The following is a 19,532-nucleotide window of genomic DNA, read 5'->3' as shown; positions in this document are numbered from 1 at the left end:
TAGAAAATTGTATTCAAAAAGCAGTTTGACTGGGCAGGAAGGGTTGCTCAGAAGAACACATATATTAGAATAAATATGCATGATATAATGAAGTAAATAAGTAGTGATGTATGTTAATGTGTTTCCAAACCTCCCCTTGTGGCAGCCGGGTATTATTGGTAGACATCATTTAATACCTGGTTTGGCCAATCAATGCTTAAATTAAATTGAATCAGGTGTGTTGGCAGTGGATTTGAAAAAATTAATGTGACAGAAAGAAAAATTCTGGAACAAAACCTGCCTTCTTGTAAGTAGTTCAGAAGATATAAATTACATTTAACAAAGTCTTGTTATTTTGTACTTTTACTGTTATTATTATTATTGTTACTTTTATTTGCATCTATCCTAATATTACATAGTGTTTCTAAAACATAAACACACTTACTGTCCAGATAAATGGTTTTAAACAATGTGCTTAGGTGCTTATTCTTTTGCACAGTACTACAGATGCCACATATAGAGATTAGATTGAAAAACACTGGAGTTTCCCAAGGGTTACAAAGAGTTACTAGACCTTGTTTTTTCCCTTTTCTTTATGTGCTCTCATTTTGTATTAATGTTTTGCCACTGTGTGTGTTTTCTGTCTCAGAGGAGTGTGGATGTGTGGACTCTTGGGTGGGCTGCATCATGGAAGACACAGGGTGAGCTACTGTATTCTACCACAGCGCACAAATACACACACTCACGCAGCTGCGGTTATAATGACAGGGTTTGGTGTCAAAGAGGCTTCATTAAGTCCATTGCTATTATTGTTGTTTATTTACATATGGCATAGTTAGCATGAGTGCCACAACATGTTTGTCCCTTTTTGATAATGTGTGCTTTGTGTTCTTTGCTCAGTCCATAATGGTCTGTGTGTGTTCTGTGATGAAAGGGTGTGATCATTTAGCCAGCTGGTTCTAAGTCCATTAACCTGTTTAGCATCTGAAAGTAGCTGTCATTGCATGATAAATATCACTGCGTGGCTTTAACAGCACCTGTGATGCTGTTGTACACCACATAATACATAATACCTTTCAGCGTACAATACCTCTGAGCCTATTGATTTTACACCAATCTGGCTTTTATTTATATTTTCTCTCTCTTTCTCTCTCTCTCTCCTCTTACCTCTGCTGTAGAGTGCAGCACCCTAGAAAGTTCTCTAAATGCAGCATATCAGACTATAAAGAGTTCCTTCTGAAGGGAGGAGGATCCTGCCTCTTCAACAGACCCACCAAGGTGAGATATTGTCAGCCATTAGAGTTATAGATAATTCTGCATGGGTTAGAGACCACCCTTGTGTTTATTTAATTCCACTCTTGCTTTCGTGCACTCTACTGCCACTTTTTTCCATCCTTCTAATCTTAAACCAGTTCCCAAAGGAGTCACTGACATTATGTTCCCCTTCAAAGAGACACTAACATTCACACAAGCAACTACCCAAGCTCATTTTAGCTGCCTTCAGATTTCTTTCTCATATGCATATCTAATGGCTAAAGGAGACAATTCTGAGGAGATTAGATGTAAAATAAAGGATTTGCATAAGGAACAGAGGTGTCAAAAGGAAATGAGTGAAAAAAACAGGAGCTTACAAAAACATATTAAGGGATACAGAGAAAATGGGACTCCTAACAACAGTGCAAGACCAGCATTTTAGACCACCAAAACTGTCACCTTCAGATAAACAGTAATTAAAGCTTTAATCTTGCAGAGAAAATTAAGTTCCACTCTTACTTCAGATCTGAAAAAAATCCACAGAAATTTCTGTCCATCCTTCCAGCTCTTACTGAGAAAAGGAAGAGAATTTACACCAGAATACTGTGAATGGTCATTAGAAATGTGGAGTAAGTTTTTTGTGTCTAAATTTGTATTTGGGATTACATGAATTGTGAAAAGCAGGAAATGCGAACAACTTCTAAGACTGAACTTTGGAGGTGTTGAAAAATATTGCTGCAGATTTCTTTGAAAAACTGAAAGCAAGTCTCTTGAAAAGAATGAATAAGGAATAAAGGCAAAGGATGAACACACTAAATACTGAAAAAATGTAGTATTTAGTTGTTGAGGCTTCTGTTTTCTGTTAAATATATGTTTTCTGATTTTTTTCTGCCACAGCAAAATGAATTATTGTTCTTAATGGCCATTTTGACTGGAAATGAAATTAATGAAAGGATGGCCTCTGGCCATTGCACGGTACTGTATCTTTAGTCCCACAATAATAAGTGTATGCCTCTTAACCCCCTAGATAAAGACATAAAGATCAACCAGGCTACGTTTGTACTGCACTAGTGAATGTATTACATCAGGGCTCTTAGAAGTGGAGAGGATGTTTGATTAGGCCTATCAGATCACTCCCAAACCATCTCAACCAACGAGAGTACAAACATGATTTTAATTCATTTTCATTTTATATAGTTACTTATTTTTTATTTTAAGGGAGCATTTTCTAATTACTTCTAGTAACAAAAATATAGTGAAATGTTTGCAACCCACCTTCTTCTTTACTCGTAAATTGTTTTGTGTTTTTGGTCCACTGCCATCCGCAAACATGATATAAAAGTGGGATGTGCATAGACCAATCACTGGTTTATGATCATCTTAGGAAAAGAACTACAGGATCTCAGCAAAGCAGGGTAACGGAATATTATGGACTTATGTGTAAAAACGCCTTCATCACAAGAGGGCATCCTCTCAGCATATGATTTGGCCTAAGATTACATTCTTTGGCCAGCCTCTCATCAGAGTTAAGAAGACTTCACTAGTACATGCATTTGCCAAAGAGGCATAACTGGTTTCTGTGGTGTTTCTCCTGTGCAGCTGTTTGAGCCAACGGAGTGTGGCAATGGTTACGTGGAAGTGGGAGAGGAGTGTGACTGTGGAGTGAGAGCCGTGAGTTAGCACACCATCCTGCAGTAATGTCCATTCATTCTTATTATCTTACCTTACCAATGCTCTGCGTTACATTCACTGCAGTGCTTTACAGTCATTACCTGAAGTGTTTCATTCGAGCATTGTTGTTATGATAATCTTCTTCTCACCCTTTCGTGTGGGTGTTATAGGAGTGCTATAAGGAATGCTGCAAGAAATGTTCTTTGTCTAACGGAGCGCACTGCAGTGATGGACCCTGCTGCAACAACACCTGTTTGGTGAGTGCTTAACATTGACACATTCAGTTTTCTCTAACAGTTCATTTTTCATTTGGGCCTTCTTTTGGAAACATTGTTTTGTCTTTTCTGTTTGCCTCTGTCTGGGAGTTGAAAATAAGAGTTTAATGAATAGCCTTTAAGAGAGACTTAGTCATATTTTAATGCTTGTTCTCTCTCTCTCACTTGTTCATTCATTCTTCCTTCCTCCTCCCACTTTTCGATCAGTTTTACCCCCGAGGCTACGGCTGCCGCTATGCAGTGAATGACTGTGATATTTCAGAGACGTGCTCAGGAGACTCTGGACAGGTCAGTGATAGTGTGACTGGATATTTGTAGGCACCTCTAACCCCTGTAGGCACATAGTAAGACTACACTCATTTCATATAACCACGCGTAAAAGAATGTTTTACCCACAGAGTTCTAACCTCAAATTCAATGGACTGAGATTACATAAAGCTGTTTACAATAGCTGTCTTTCTCTTTGCAGTGCCCTCCGAACCTACACAAACAGGATGGCTACTTCTGCCATCTCAACCAGGTATGATGGGCAATAACGCAATAAAACTACCCTGCTATATTAAGGTTTCTTATGAAGATTCATATACCAGTTATCTGTAAATTATTGATTAGTGCATGAACTGATGAGTAAAATAAGAAACATTAATCTAGGAATGTAATTTGTTTCAAAAAAGTAATTGCATTTCCTTAACAGATCTTCAAATGGTGTTTTTTTTCATGAACAGGGACGCTGCTACAGTGGGGAATGTAAAACCAGAGAAAGCCAGTGCAAATATGTATGGGGGCCAAGTAAGTGGAATGCTCTAAATAAATGCGAAAATCACTATCAGTAAATTAATTCATATTAAATTATGTTGTCAGGGATAATGGTAACCTGCCTGTTACTGGAGTGAAATACATGGCAGAGATTAGTGTTTCTGGCAGGATGTATCCTTGTTCTGATAACAAAAAGTATTCCCCTTTGCTCTCTTATACCCTTTACAATCTTTCTCTCTCTCTTTTCACCTGTTCAGAGTCTGGGAGCTCAGAGAAGTTCTGCTATGAGAAGCTGAACACTGAAGGATCTCAGAAAGGGAACTGTGGTGAAAATGGAGAGAAATATATTCAGTGCAGCAAGCAGTGAGTTTGACACCACAGCTTACATTTTGCAATACTTTAATATTAGACACACTAATGCAGACTGAAACCAGTTACTATCATCAAACTCAAGACTATCATCAAACTCAAGAATGCTTCTTCAGTGGTGAGAAAGATGCACAATCTTGGAAAACACACTGATGATTAGGGCTGTCGCTATCAGTTAAATTAGTAATCAAGTCATCAATAGATTGTTTCGACAATTAATTGAGTAGTCAGGGACTTTCAAAAAGGCCAAACAATAAATATGAACTCAAATAGCCCCTATTATTTTTTTGTTGAAAACTAAGATAAACTAAGAAGCCTAATATTTAAATATATATGAAAAACATAGTGTGTCAAAAATTTAATATATGTGTTTTTAACATGACCACCTTTTTAAAGGGTTTAGGAATTATTTAGAATTAGTTTATTAATGAGTATAAATTAGGTCATAAACACCTTTAAATCATTAATAAACAGTTTATAATTGACAGATTAACAAAAGAGGAAATGTGACCTGTATAATCATATAAATGCAAATATCTGATGAAGCTGACAGGTTTAATACAGATTGATGAAGAAGACAAATTAAGGTAAGTAACCAAAAAATCTGGCAATCTAAGCAAAATCTGAGGTCACTGTCATCCTTTTGTATGTATTGTAACTGCTTATTAATGATTTTAAAGATATTTATAAACTATTTAAAACCATAAATGAACTAATTTTAAACCACGGTTAAACCCTTTATAAGGGGTACTCTTACTCTGAAGTGGTACCATGAATTTTAATTATTTTTTTTTATTGATTTAATCATGTTTTGATTATTTGTGACAGCCCTTCTAATGATTATATTTACTATGCACTTTTATTTGTTTCCCTACACTCTACAGAAGTGTTGTGCATTTGCACTGATATAGTCTATATTTGAAATGTATGTATCTGTAATGAAACGCTGCATTCTGTATTTTCTCAGTAACTACAGTGATCTGTATTTACAATGATGAGCTCTACACTTGTGCTCTGTATCTCTGCTTGCAGTGACGTGTTTTGTGGGCTTCTGCTGTGCACTAATGTTGGGCAAATGCCACGTATTGGATTAATAAAGGGAGAGATCACCCCCACAACCTTCAACCACCAAGGTCAGCTAATTGAATGCAGGTGAGAGAAAAGCACACACAGCCTCAGCAGATCACAGAAAGTTGACCTCATTTCACCCATCAATGCCCTCTATCAGCACCAATCATTTGCAGGATCTTATCATGCCTACAGTATCTAAAACAAATACATTACGGTAAATAAATAAAGAGCTTTACTGCATGTATTTTCAACTATGTTTATCTTTAAATTCAGTGGTGGTCATGTGTTATTGGATGATGACACTGATCTGGGTTATGTGGAGGATGGGACTCCATGTGGGCCGTCCATGATGTGCCTTGACCGTAAGTGTCTGCCCATTCAATCCCTCAACATGAGTGCCTGCCCTACAGGCCCCAATGGACACATCTGCTCAAACCACGGGGTGAGCACCCACACTACTCACTTTTCTCCCTGGCACATGAGTTAAAGGGCTAGAGATGAACCTGATTTAGCACTTTGTGGTAGCACATATACCTCAGTTAATTAGGACTAGACTTTTAATGAATATAACCCCTAAACCAATTATGTGGGATGGGCCAACACTTTGATTTCTCTGATCAGAACTACATAAATTATACATCATTACTACTTTCATAGTAGTGACCATGGATTAAATCTGATATAAATTAAAGAAGGATTGATGAACCAAACTAAGTAACTGTAATTAGTATTGGGCTTCCTTGATGAGAGGTTTGGAAAAGGCTAAGTGAACACATTGATTCTAGAATATATCCTAAAATTAGTGTTTTTTCTGAGCAAATAAACACTGCACAGATAAATAGCTTTTTAAAGCTAATGTTCTCAGGTACCCAAGAAGCTTGCACAGTACTGTATATGGACCATTCTACCAAATAAGTTCAAACTGCAGTCCAACTGTAAAAAAACATTAAAAAAAACAATTACGTCTACAGACCATAGATATTTACAATGATTATGCTATGATCTATTTTAACCCAAGGAAAGATAGTAATAAGGTACATGTATACAGAATCATCATTTATAGGGTACTTTCTAAACATAACCACTAAATTTCTACTTGTTAAATGAAACACATATTTTCTTTTTTTGTGTTTTAATGAAAACGATTTTATGTTTGTACAACTGTTCAAAGCTGTGTTTACTAGTCATCTAGCCGCTACTGTTTTTTTGACTTACGCTCAGAATTGACTAAAATTGTCACTGTTTTCAACTCCGACTTTGAAAAAATTTAGCAGAATATTTCTTCCCATATGTGCTAAAATGTTGGGCCTCTGAGAAAATTACATCTAAAAATGTGATGAATAGTATTTGTATTATTTATTTGTTCAGAAAAAAACACTAGTATTAGAATAAATATAAACATTAATACGATGAAGTACAGATTTTTTGTATATCAGATTTTTTGTATGTCAGTGTGTTTGTTCAACAATTTCCAAATCTGGAACCAAACTTGTGTTTTTGTGCTCATAAGGTACGAACTACTTTTCTGAAAGCAAGAAATTCACGTTGCTTTTTATTACTATTAATGTTTCTTTGCACTTATTTAAATGCAAGTTTGTGTTTTTACAGACAAAAACATGCTGCCTATATAAATTATTTGAAACAGTTTGCTTAGGTTCCTTTAACTTTTGCACAGCACTGTATGTACACACACAGTTACGTAATGAAGTACATTTACTGCACTTGTATCTCTTTTCAGTTTGTTTTGGTGTCAACAAATGAAAAACACTTGGTAAAACTCTAAAGGAAGTTTTTTCTTTCCATGGAAAAGACTGAATGCCCAACAATAACTCAAATTCAATTATTAAGGAAATATCTACTCTTCTACCTACAAGTAAAAAAGCAAATATGGTAGCAATTGAAAGTTTAGAATCAAATCATTTGACAGAATTCCTTTGCTTGGTTTGACCCCTTAAAATCCAAAGGATTTTTGCATACCAAGGCTTATTATTCAGTATTACAGTAACTTCAGTGTAAACTGGCTGAGCTATTCTTAGGTTATAGAAGTGTAAGAAGTGGCCATTTAAGAGTTTAATAAGCTATGAGTGACAAATAATTAATCTCAAATTACAACATGCTTTTGTTATTACCTGTGATAGCTGTGATTTCTAAGGTTTAAGGGGTTAAACTAGATATTCACTGTTCTTTTATCTTTGACTGTAAAAAAAAAAAAAATTCTTTCCTGGTTGATTGACAGGTTTGCAATAATGAAGCGACATGTACATGTGATGCGACATGGGCAGGGACTGACTGCAGCATGCCTGATCCACCCAAAAAGCCCGCTCCCAGCGAAGATGAAGGACCAAAAGGTCATTTCCTCATCTCCCATCTCCATATGCACATACAGACACACACACACACACACACACACACATACACAACATCCCATGAGACAAGCATTCCAAACCTACATTTAGCTCAATCTCTTCTTCAGCTGATGCTTCAGTAACTGAAAGTGGGCCAAACACAGAGCATTCTCACAACAGATAGACACACAGATGTAGCTGAGGCAGGTAAAGCAGTCATGGAAGAGAAACAGCAGGTTAGTAATGATGCTCCTTCTCTCTCATACACAGTGAGTGTGGCCACTAACAGGCTGATAGGGGCTCTAGCAGGGACCATTCTGGCCCTGGGGGTTCTGTTTGGAGGCACTGGGTGGGGACTCGAGTAAGCATCTCTCTCTCGACATGGTGCTGCCCCTGTGTGTGACAGTGCAGTATCCCTACCTCTGCTTGTGTTTGTGCGCGTGTGGTGGCTTTGTTGTGTAACCATGGTGATGTGATCTAGTGTTTCAATCTTACGTGTATGTGGTATCTTGTGATTGGTTGTAAGATCCTCTTTCCACCTCTCTTCTCCCATTTTTGTTTTTGACCTTTGTTATACTCTCCTGCTGTTGGTTAAAATGTGGTTCTGCTGTTCACATGGGTGAGATGTAATCCCATTGGTTTTTAGAACACTCTAAAGGGATTTTGTGTGGGCTTTTTGTGCAGTAACATTTACACAAATCAGTGTCGGACAGCACAGCTGTAAATTGCAATGGCTACAAAGTGTTGAATTTAAGCCACCTCTGAAGCTACTTTATTGCACTTTTCAATCTCACATGGCTTTCTGGACTAAGAACCAAAGGCTTCTTTCAATCTTGCGAGAGAATTTACTTTGGCTAAATTATATTACCTTAGCAGTGAAGTTGTGCATTTTTGTTGTGTAGAAAGATCCTGTTTGGGCAAAATTTTCCACAAAATTCCACAATTTGACATGCTAAGTGGTAAAAGATACTGTATCTGCCTATAAAATCTGAGGGTTTTGGGAACTACTTAATTAGGTAGCACCTGTAAGAGCCTGTCAGCCTGCTGTTGGTGTTGTTGAATGTCTTTCAGGAATGTAATAATATTCACAAACCACTTATTTTTTAAAACAGAAGACTTCAATACAAGTATGCCAGCACTTTTCAGTCAAAGTATATGCTGTAACTTTGTAAATGTGCTTTCACCCTAATTAGTGGCCTATTTATTTATTGCAGATCATAGTCAATATGATCAAGTTAGCATTGGTTCAAGAGTACAACTGCAGAAAAGCAGAAGTAGCTATGTTTGTTATTATTTCAGGCTTATGACACATAATATGTGGCAAAGGTTATTGCAATAGGTTCTGAAATATACAGTTTTATTTTCAGCCAAGTAAAAACGTCTGTCTTCCCATGCCCTCACCCACCACAGGTCCTAGTGCCACCAATCTGATCATAGGCTCCATCGCTGGGGCCATCCTGGTGGCAGCCATAGTGCTGGGGGGGACAGGCTGGGGGTTTAAGTAAGGACCGGCTGCATGTGCCTCCTTTCCAGACTGTAGCATCCCTATGGCTTATGCACTCCAGGAGTTTGGCTTCTGCTACAGATAAAACAGTTTGATTTTATAGACATACTGCAGTCATGCAGAAACAGAGACACTGTTGTTTAAGGAAGGATAGGTGTTTTGTGAGATTGTTGGTCATCGTTATGTAAAGTAATGGTAAGTGATCATGAACTGTGGCAGAACCTCAAATGATCTGGAAGGGTATAGCTAAAAGCTTGACATGCATGTTAAATACAAAACGTCTGTTTTAATACATTACATGCCCATTAAATGGGTTGAAGTTATTTGATGCAAACATATGGCTTGAATTCAGCTAGGGGTTCCCAGTTCCAGTCCTGAGAACCTTAAAAGCCATTCACAGTGGTTTGATGTGAAATGCTTCATTCTAGAGAAATGATCAAGTCAGAATAGTTCACAGTGGTGGTGATAAAAAAACAGAGGTCTTATGTGTTTAATTCCTCTAAAAGCTTATATAAAATGGTTACTAATGCACGTCCTCATGCCAGAGACATTGGTTTACTATAATGCTTTTGGCCTAAAACATATATATTTTTTATTACATCCTAGACAGACAGGTATATGCAGGGTGTTCTAAGGAAAAAAGGACCCAAAGAACACATGAAACTACTCTGAATGACTGGGCAAAAAAAAAGTGTGGATTTCTCCTTTAACTATTTAACAAGCCCTTCATGCACTGGGCCAGGTATAGAAGAGTAGGGAAAAATGTGCAGAACATCTCCAGGACTGGAACTGAGAACGACTGGACTTAGCCAACCTCAATATTCAGTGGCATCTGAAGTTTTAGTACTCATATGATAGCACTACACTGTATTGTGTGGTTATAATCTAGCTGACTTTCTCTATGCGCTGATCCACTGATCACCTATTGACTATTAGGCTCACTGAGCACTTGCAATGTGTACACCAAGCAAAACCTTGTAATTAGCAGGTAATTTTGTTTTATGGTAAAGATGAGTATGTTTGCATGCAGCATCATTGAGAGTGAAGAGAGTGAGATCACTTCACAGAGGCTGGTCTGTCCTGCAGGGAGCCATTGCAGGGCTTCCATGCTGCCATCACTGCCATGACTATTTCTCTCGCTCCAGTATGGATCATGGCTGAGAGGGCAGGAGGGGTGGCAGGGGTGGCAGCCAGGGGCCTTTGTCTCATGGCTGCTCATTTCCACTTAACACTGCCAGCATCAATTCCCACAGGGAGATTTCCTCAGGATCTGCACCTACTGCATAGATCTGGTACATGGCTGAGGCCCAGGACACCCCTCACGTCACTCCTGCTCACTCTTTGCCTGTCCGCATGAAAGGGCAAATGAAACTCATCATCATGTCTTCATCACTGGGTTGGAAGTCATCGTATTGCTCCTGACATACATCGTTTTTGTCTGTCCAAAATTTCTTTGGTCAACATTACACTAAATACACTGTTCTTTCTTGTGAAGATCTTGATAGGCCAAAAAGCAACTGTAGGATCACCGCACTGCACAGTTTTGTGTTTTTCTCAACACTGCCTGATTTAGTTCAGAAAAGGCTTACTAGCTGATCAGAGCTCAATTAAGAAAACATTAGGCTGTATGATGCTGTGTGCTTCCACTATATTTTTGCAGCATAACCAGAAGATGTGCAGTGCTGTGTGACCACCCTTCATTTGTTTAATTTCTAGTCAATACAGACATTAAAGCAGCACTATGTAAGTTTCAGGGATTTGGAGACCTGTCTGGTGGAAATGTGTAAATGCAGACAATTGGTTCTGCTTTAGACCCACACGTGCGGATGCATCTGGCGCTTGCAAGCTTATTGAAAGAGTATCGAAAGAATGTCTTCCAAGGCTATAAGTGAATTATCTACTAGTATTATCAAATTTCATCAGTATAATGTTGAATTGGCATTTGAGACCTAAACATTAAGCCAAGTTTTTGTGTATGTAATACATAAAGGCGAATGACATGGTCCTTAAAACTCCAACTCGACACTGCTGACTTTTGAATGATTATTTCACAGACACCATATTTTAGCGTGTTCTTTCTTCTCCTGACTCAGTAATGCTACTTCTTAAAGTTTCATCCTAAAAATATTACGTAGTGATTAGATATAAAATAGTCCATTTGCATAAGGAAGGGGAAAGCCAAAGAACAACAATGAAAACGTTTCCAAACCTACAGTTTAAAAAATGATTAAAAGATACCGAGAAAATGGGACTCTTAACAACCGTTAAAACAAGACCATCAGTCACCGTCAGATAAACAGTACTTACAGCTTTCATCTTTGAGAGACAGGAGAAAATCAAGCTCCATTATTGCTTCAGATCTGAAAAAATATATATTTTTGAGGCTTCTGTATATTTTTTTGTTATGTAAGTTCTTTGCCTTCTTTCCTATTGTTGGAAAATGAGTAACTTATACTTATCAACCATTTTAACTGGAAATGAAATAAATGATGGGTGGTCTCTTTATAGTTTCACATATTGTTTTACTATATTACAGTAATTAACAAACCTACCTTTATAACTTGCTTAGTACTGATAATTTTTTTAATTAAAGGAATGATTGATGGAACTGAAACAATAGAGGTTATTTTTAAAAGCAAGGTTTACATCTGATTGATGAAGATCAAGAAGTGAACAGTGGTTTTGTCATGCTGCATGCCATTTGATTTTTAAAAATATGGAAATGTTATATCAAACTTGATTGCTTTCTTCTCTTTTTCTCTGCCATCTAAACTGCAAGAAATGTCAAAAAGCGACGATACGACCCGAATGCCGCCGCCATCTAGTGGAGAGAGAGGAACACGACCCTCTGTTGCTTCTTTAGTCTACAGCTGGACTGCAATTGTTGCTGCTCTTTTCTGGCATTAGTTACTTGAAAATATTATTATATATAATAGAGGAGAACTTAACAGACCACATCTTTGTTGTGCAGCTTCTCAGCTCCACCCTATTTTTAACCCCCAACTCACTGAAATATCTTTGTAGCCTGGCCCCTTCTATCATACCAACGAACCAAACCATCCACAATGGCATGACCCCACAGACTACCAGATAATATTGGCACCTTGGCCAAAGGGCTGCCTGTCTACTACTGCATTCAGAAAGTTAAGAGAACAGAACATTCATCCATGTAAACAAAGGAGAATGAAAAATATGCCCTTTCACACTGATAGGAGACGATTTTCGCTGCTTCTCTAGGGATTTGGGAAGTGGAAACTGGTTCTAGATTATTATGAAAGCATGACTTTTACTTACAGAACTGCATCTACTCTAGGCCTCATTATAAATACACAAGCACTCCTACTCCCACAATCCCTTTTGTGGTTAGTTTGAGGTGAGTCCAGCTACATATAGGCCTTAACGAATTACACATATCACTTAGAGACAAGGAATAGGCTGGACTCTACACCTACATTGGTGGAGAATGAGTTAAGGTGCTGATCTATAAGAACATATCATTTTACACTGACTAAATGTTTCAGCTTTAGTTTTGGTTTTATTAAGCATGTATAGTGGGTAGTGTCTGAAACATACATTCAAAATTATCATTATGTTTTGCCCAATCATTGACCCTTAACACAAAATTATCACTGTAAATGTAATTTAATCATTTTCGATAAATTGTGCTGAGTATAAATATGTACATTGAGGGCCATTAACCTAGCCATTACCTGTGCTGAGGGGAGCAAAGGAAATCATAGGCTAAGTTACTATACAGGATGCTGTTTTCCATTATCGAGTTTGATTCTAGTAGTGACTCAAAGCCAAAGAATATAAAAGGAATGTGTGCAGGTATTTGGATATTGTACACGAAGCACTTTTGCCCCTTATTTCTGTGGTCCATAGGGCTGTAAATGGAGGAGGTTTCCCCTGTAATGTTAAACAGTTACCAGAAAATTTTGTTATTTGAGATACATCCCTGGCAGTTTCACATTGTGCCACCAATGTACCATCCTGGGGGGAATGTATAATCATACAAATGCACATGTAAACATGCAATGTTTCATTCAGACCTCATTCACAACACTTCATTTAGCTCTCTCAGCTAAGCCCATAGGGCTGATCGCTTTGCTGCATGCATTCACTATAGTGGACTTATTAATATATAAGGGAGACCACAAAACTCATAAAAAACTATACTACAGAGGGATGCTGTACTAAGAGTGCATGTCAGCTACAGAACTAACTTTTATTTACTATGCAAAGAAAATATTGCACAAACCCAAAGGGTTGTTTGGTGTGATAATGAACACAGTATCATTATATACAGACCGAGGTTGCCAGTAAGGCACTTTTCCTTTTATAAGATTTAGCCAAAATATTATAGGTATCACTGCGCTTCATACTAAAGAAAATGCTTGACAGAGCTCATAAGAGTCTTGAATGAATGTATTTTACTTCTATGGGAATGAATGTATTGGGTTTTGAATAAGTCCTGTAATTACTTATCTATGTGCTGTTTCAGGTGAGGCTTTAAAATCTCACTTTTTAATTTTTTTTCATTAATGAACCACTATTCCTGGGTGAGCTGTCCCCACCACCATGTTCATTCACAGTACATGTACAGAAAAAAATCATTCAAAATAAAATAATGATCAATAAACTCTAAATATTTTGAATTTTTCATATGTATTTCTATTTCTTCTATTCACTTGAGAGTATCCTGTGTTTGCATTACTGAGTTAGCCTATTGTATAAACGAAGTGAGACAGATTCCTAAGAGCAGGTGGTTACATAAAGCAGTAACCTACACATTCAGTTAGACTTAATTAAATCATAGTTCAAACAAGTGCATCCTTAAAAGCCCTTGATGCACGTGGAGCGGGTCTACAGCTGCACACAATTTCACAAAGCCTAAGAGTCTGTGCACTTATATCCAGTAAGTAAATATTGGAGTAGACGACGTAAACCACTATGTTGTCATTCCCCTTTAAGTTTCATAATAACCACAATATGCCAATGGTTCAGCACTCTACATGGTTGTGCCGTCATTGTTCCTGTCCATAATAACTGTAACCTTATGATTTGCCACTAAATGTAATGAATGAAACTTCCGGTTGTCGTGCCATTCAGACATCTGTCACACAAAAAGGTTTGAACCACCATCATAATACAACTCCTAATGAACCTTTTACAGGGCAGAGCAAGCTGCTTCCAGGCTGACGCGTGCGGCAGCAGCGCACTTAGCTAGGCTCTGTCCTTAGGCAGCAATTACCACCGTGATCACTGATTCATGTGGCATTTCGCTAAAAGCATGAGCATAGCACTAACGCACCAGTGCAACGCACAAACCTGCGTGTCCTGCAATGCATACGGAATCTAGCAGCTTTCACTAAACCCCCTGTGTAGTCCAGGCTCCCTAGTGTGGATGTCTCTTAAAGACATAATTAGGGATTTTAAAACAACAAAGTAGCAACTCTACTTCAGGTAATTCAAAACCTACAGCCTATTATGTTGACTCACAGAATAGTGGTGTAAGGAAAACTGTGAACTTTAACGACCTTGTCTTAGATAATTGATGGAATAAATGTGATGTAAACAAAATTTCTTCACAATCCCTGATTATACCTGTCTCAATTCATCCACACGATAAAATTTTAAATCTTACTTGACTCATAGAACCAGGAGAACATACATGGAAGTGACCCGGCAGCTTATACTCAGTCATCCACTAGTGAAACACCCTTTAGCACTACCCAGTTGACCCAAATCCAGCCCTGGATTTTGTAATCACTGGTAGTTAATTGAACTATCTATCTATCACAAAAATTATTTACAAGTGGTTACAAAATCCAGGACCAGTTTTGGTAATAGGTGCACTATATGGCCAAAAGGAAGTGGACACTCCTGCTAGTTGTTGAGTTCAGGTGTTTCAGCCACATGCATTGCTAACAAGTGTATACAATCAAGCACATCGCCATGCAGTCTCCATAGACAAACACTGACAGTACAATGGGTCATACTGAAGAGATCATTGACTTTAAATGCGGCACTGTCATAGGATGCCACTTTTACCAGAAGTCAAATTTATGAAATGTCTGCCCTGCTAGATCTGCCCTGGTCAACTGTAAGTGCTATTGTGAATTGAAAGCATCTAGAAGTAACAACAGCTCAGCCACAAAGCAGTACACTATGTAAACTCACAGAGCAGGCCTGGCAAGTGCTTAAGTGTGTAGTGCATAGAAATCCCCTCTCCTATGTTTCATCACTTACTACTTCCAAACTGCCTCTGGTAGTAACATCAGCACAAGAGTTGTGTTTCAGAGGCTTCATGAAATGGGTTTCTATAGCCGAGCAGCTGCACACAAGCCTAAGATCACTGTGCGCAATGCCGAGCGTCAGCTGGAATGGCATAAGGCACACCACCACTGGACTTTGGAGCAGAGGCAATGTGTTCTTCGGAGTGTTGAATGACACTTCGCTATCTGGCAGTGTGATGGACGAATCTTGGTGTGTCAGATGCCGGTTTGGGTTTGATTCTGGGTTTGTGCAATCTTCCAAAATGCATAGTGCCAATAGTAAAGTTTGGTGGAGGAGGGGTAATGGTCTGGGGCTGTTTTTCAGGGTTTGCACTAGGCCCCTTAGTTTCAGAGAAGGGTAATGTTAATTAGGGCATGCATGCCCTTTCCTGCTCCACCATGACTGTACCCCATGCACAAAACCCATAAAGGTCCATAAAGACCTGGTTTGACAAGTCTGTTGCGGAGGAACTCCAGTATCCTGCACAGAAGCCTGACCTCAAGCCCACTGAACACCTTTGGGATGAATTGAAACATCAGTTGTAAGCCAGGCCTTCTCATCCAACATCACTGCCTGACCTCACACATGCTCATTTGACCGAGTAGACACAAATTCTCACAGACATACTCCAAAGCTTTGTGGAAAGTCTTCCCAGAAGAATGGCTCGGGGCGGGGGGGTGGGGGGCAACTACATAATAAAGCTTATGGTTTTGAAATGGGATGTCATATATATTGTTTGCTTTTAATAGAAGTTAATTTCAGTGACTCACTAAAAGAGATCCAAAGTTTTTGGTTACTGATTTCCAATAGGCCTCATTAATCATTAATTAATGATTAATGTGAAAAACCATACATCATGTCTGAGCATATGAACAGATTTTACTGCCACAAACAGGCAAGTGTCTCAATGCCACATGAGTGTCATATGAAGATCCCAACAGCCTGGGCCACTTCCTACTGACACCTTGCTGGTGCCAAACTTTTGCCCATCATCACAGAGGTGTATTAGTTATGACCATCTTGTTGTGCAAAGAAAATTGACCCAGATAATGTCCAGGTCACACCATGCACTGATGTATAGTCCTCACTATGGTTTCTGTGGAAACTGAGGAAATAACAAAGTTGCAATAGGCCCAGAGGATGAGGCAGGCCCTGCCAAAGATGCAGATACCATACACAATGCACAGAAATCCTAGAACAACGGATGACTGTCCACCAACCTGACACAGAAAATATAAGGGGAGAGAGGATGGATGGATGGATGGATGGACGGATGGTAGATGATGTCTGTTGTTATTTGTCACTGTGTTGATACGAGGGCTGTTATAAATGTTCAGTGTGCGCTATCATTAGAATTTTCAATCTCAAAATTGATAATATGGCCAAAGGCCATGCTGCTATGTACAGACTTTAGCAAGATACCAGTCAAAAAGAGCTGTTCAGCTGATGCTGCTGATATTCATTTCATGCTATATTGCGATCTGCATTGCTTTTGTGTCCTTAATAAAATTAAAATAATTAATGAAATATTTTAAGAATTTGATGATACACAGATGTTTTAATGTTTCAATCATGTTTATTTGATCATTACCCTTGCACATATACAGTAAAGATGAAATTCAATACTATTTAAATGCGTTACATTTTTTCTCATCTGACTTGGCAAAGAGGCAGCAGAATGAATGGCTTTATGGGTGAGTTCCTTTGCTGTTTGGCCCACTTTAATGAATCGTTCTTGTCTGAGGAGGCTAAAGTGGCCTTTGTGGAACTGTTGCTGCAAGGGTCTGTTTAGACTGGGAAGCTCACATGTGGGCCTTACATAGCAAGGTGGCCCACTCATTAGAGAAGTTCGGGAGCCTCTTTCAGTCTGTTTTTTGGCCTGCTTCCGGAAGAGGGGGAGGCTCCCCAGGGATTTTTGGTGGTGGGGGTGGGGTGGGGGTTATTCATATCTCTCCAGATCCTGTGTCACTGTGCCAGTGAGACAATGCAGGGTTCTAAGGCTCCACCCAGTGCTCCGGAGAGCACTGGCCTGTCAATGGATGCCCTCAAGGCTCTGCCCTGGCCCATTGATGGCTGGCCTCAAGACTCCGCCCACTGCTACAGAGAGCATTGGCCCATTGATGGCTGGCCTCAAGACTCCGCCCAGTGCTATGGAGAGCACTGGTCCATCATCGCCTACTGTCATCATTCCACTCAGAGCTTCCTCATCTATGGTGGCCCCTCTGGCCAACTGTCCTGGGGTAGGAACTACAACCATCAGTTTCTGCTCCCTGGGTTGCTCTTGTTTCTGTGCCTAGGATAGCTTTATGCAGGGCACCAGTGCCGGCTCCACACAAGGCTCCTGTTCCAGTCCTCCTAGCACCCTCCTTATCCGGTGCCGGATTCCTGAGCTGCTGCTAATCAAGTGCTGGTTCTCTGTGTGGATCCTGTGCTGGCTCCACACACTGATCCGGTGCTGGCTTCCCAAGCTGCTGCTCCTCCTCCAGTGCTGGCTTCCTGTGCAGCTTCTGCACCGGCTCTCCATCCTGATCCGGTGCCGGCTTCCGAAGCTGCTTTCTGTCCTGTTCCAGGGCACATCCTTCTGTGCCAGCTCCCTGAGCTGCTCCAGTGCTGGCTTTTAGGACTGCTTCTCCTGTACCATCTCCCAGAGCTACTCCTTCTGCACCAGGCCAATGGATGGCTCCTCAGCTTCCCAGTGCCACACTCAGCAGGCCCACATAGCTGGTCCTACTCCTGTTCCTCTGTTGACATAGTTAATGGACTGCCCTCCCCTCTGGACTCTAGACCCGCTCTCTGTCATGCGCTTCGGGAGCCATGCCTTAAGAGGAGGGTTCTGTCATGTCTCCCCCCCTCCGGGGAGACTCAACTTGGACTCTCCCTGGTACCTCCCGCTTGCACACCATCATCTTATCTTGGACTTGTTAAGACTACTACCTATACCCCTTTGTTTTCCATGTGTGTTGGCGAAATCTTTGTTTGCTAACTTTAGTTCCTGGCTGTTGTTCCTTTCTTTGTTTTGTTTAGCTACATACAAAGACTTCTCAAGACCAGATGATACATGTTTACATCTAAACCATTGAATGTTTAAGTAATTTTGCAAAGAGTTCCCCTTTAAGGTTTTTACACAGTACACATTTGTACCTTTTCGTCACCTAAGGTTTTAAACAGAATAATAAAATAAAAAGCCTGAAGACAAAGACATCATTAATGAAGTCAATACAATTTAAAAAATATAACTGCAATGGAATGTGGTACAATTATGTTCCTTAACTAAAGGCCTATCAAGTGATGAAATGTTTTTATAAATTACATTTTTGATAAAAGAAAAAGGAAAGTAAAATCATGACTTTAAGACAAATTAGAAATGTCTTTTGAAACTGACAAAGTCACAACAATTTTAGTTAATCCATGGAATGTCCAAGGAAGAAAATATTTTACTGACAAGACATTTTATAAAATTCCGCGGGGATTCAAAATTCCATAGGAAATGCATTTTGACCAGCTTTACAAAGACTTGGGCTAGTAATACAAAAAGACTATTTTAAAAAAACTTATGACCAAGAAATATGGAAATGACATTTGTGTACCTCATAAACAAGCTTTTTGGGGAATTTACAGAACATCAAAGAATTAAATGTTTTATTGATAAAATATTCCAAAAATTACACCCTCTCGGGTCAGTTTGACCTCCTGAGGGTCTCACTTGAACTGTAGATGTTGCAGTGATTGGTAGCTGAGGGACAGCAGTTATCTTCTGCCATTCTGCCAGAATAGTGCATCACTGCATGACCTAGGTGGTACAAGACCTTGACCTGCGCACAGGCTCACAAAAGATACTCACAGATTCCAAGATATTTGCTTTGTAGCAGCTCTGGCAGAGAGTAGGGAGGGAACAGAATTAGACCTCTCAGAGATAGCATCACTACAGAGCATTTTGAAAATTGCTTTAAAACAGCATTGCATTGCACAGGACTTCTATATTTTAACAGATTTTCTTATCTGATTAAAAAATGTCTAAATGTCTTTGTT

General features: G+C 39.2%; 1 protein-coding gene across 4 annotated transcripts in view; it reads left to right on the top strand.

Moving 5' to 3' along the window:
- Nucleotides 1–14,308, top strand: part of LOC118805921 (disintegrin and metalloproteinase domain-containing protein 23) — a 37,646-nt gene extending 23,338 nt beyond the window's left edge. The window contains exons 14-26 of one of the 4 annotated variants that reach the window (XM_036567098.1): nucleotides 629–680; nucleotides 1,158–1,257; nucleotides 2,833–2,904; nucleotides 3,075–3,161; nucleotides 3,387–3,467; nucleotides 3,649–3,699; nucleotides 3,905–3,968; nucleotides 4,193–4,298; nucleotides 5,337–5,456; nucleotides 5,649–5,817; nucleotides 7,612–7,723; nucleotides 9,131–9,221; nucleotides 12,004–14,308. In XM_036567098.1, coding sequence (XP_036422991.1) covers nucleotides 629–680; nucleotides 1,158–1,257; nucleotides 2,833–2,904; nucleotides 3,075–3,161; nucleotides 3,387–3,467; nucleotides 3,649–3,699; nucleotides 3,905–3,968; nucleotides 4,193–4,298; nucleotides 5,337–5,456; nucleotides 5,649–5,817; nucleotides 7,612–7,723; nucleotides 9,131–9,221; nucleotides 12,004–12,049 — 1,151 coding nt within the window. In that variant the 3' untranslated portion in view covers nucleotides 12,050–14,308. Of the gene's footprint in view, nucleotides 1–628; nucleotides 681–1,157; nucleotides 1,258–2,832; nucleotides 2,905–3,074; nucleotides 3,162–3,386; nucleotides 3,468–3,648; nucleotides 3,700–3,904; nucleotides 3,969–4,192; nucleotides 4,299–5,336; nucleotides 5,457–5,648; nucleotides 5,818–7,611; nucleotides 8,929–9,130; nucleotides 9,222–12,003 lie in introns of those variants that run through there. The other 3 variants (XM_036567107.1, XM_036567116.1, XM_036567090.1) reach the window with 3 other exon arrangements.
- The last annotated feature ends 5,224 nt before the right edge of the window (nucleotides 14,309–19,532 follow it).

The sequence above is a fragment of the Colossoma macropomum genome, unplaced genomic scaffold (assembly GCF_904425465.1).
Source record: "Colossoma macropomum unplaced genomic scaffold, Colossoma_macropomum, whole genome shotgun sequence".
Lineage (NCBI taxonomy): Eukaryota > Metazoa > Chordata > Actinopteri > Characiformes > Serrasalmidae > Colossoma > Colossoma macropomum.
Note: the sequence above shows the minus strand (reverse complement) of the source record. Positions and strands in the feature narration are given on the sequence as shown.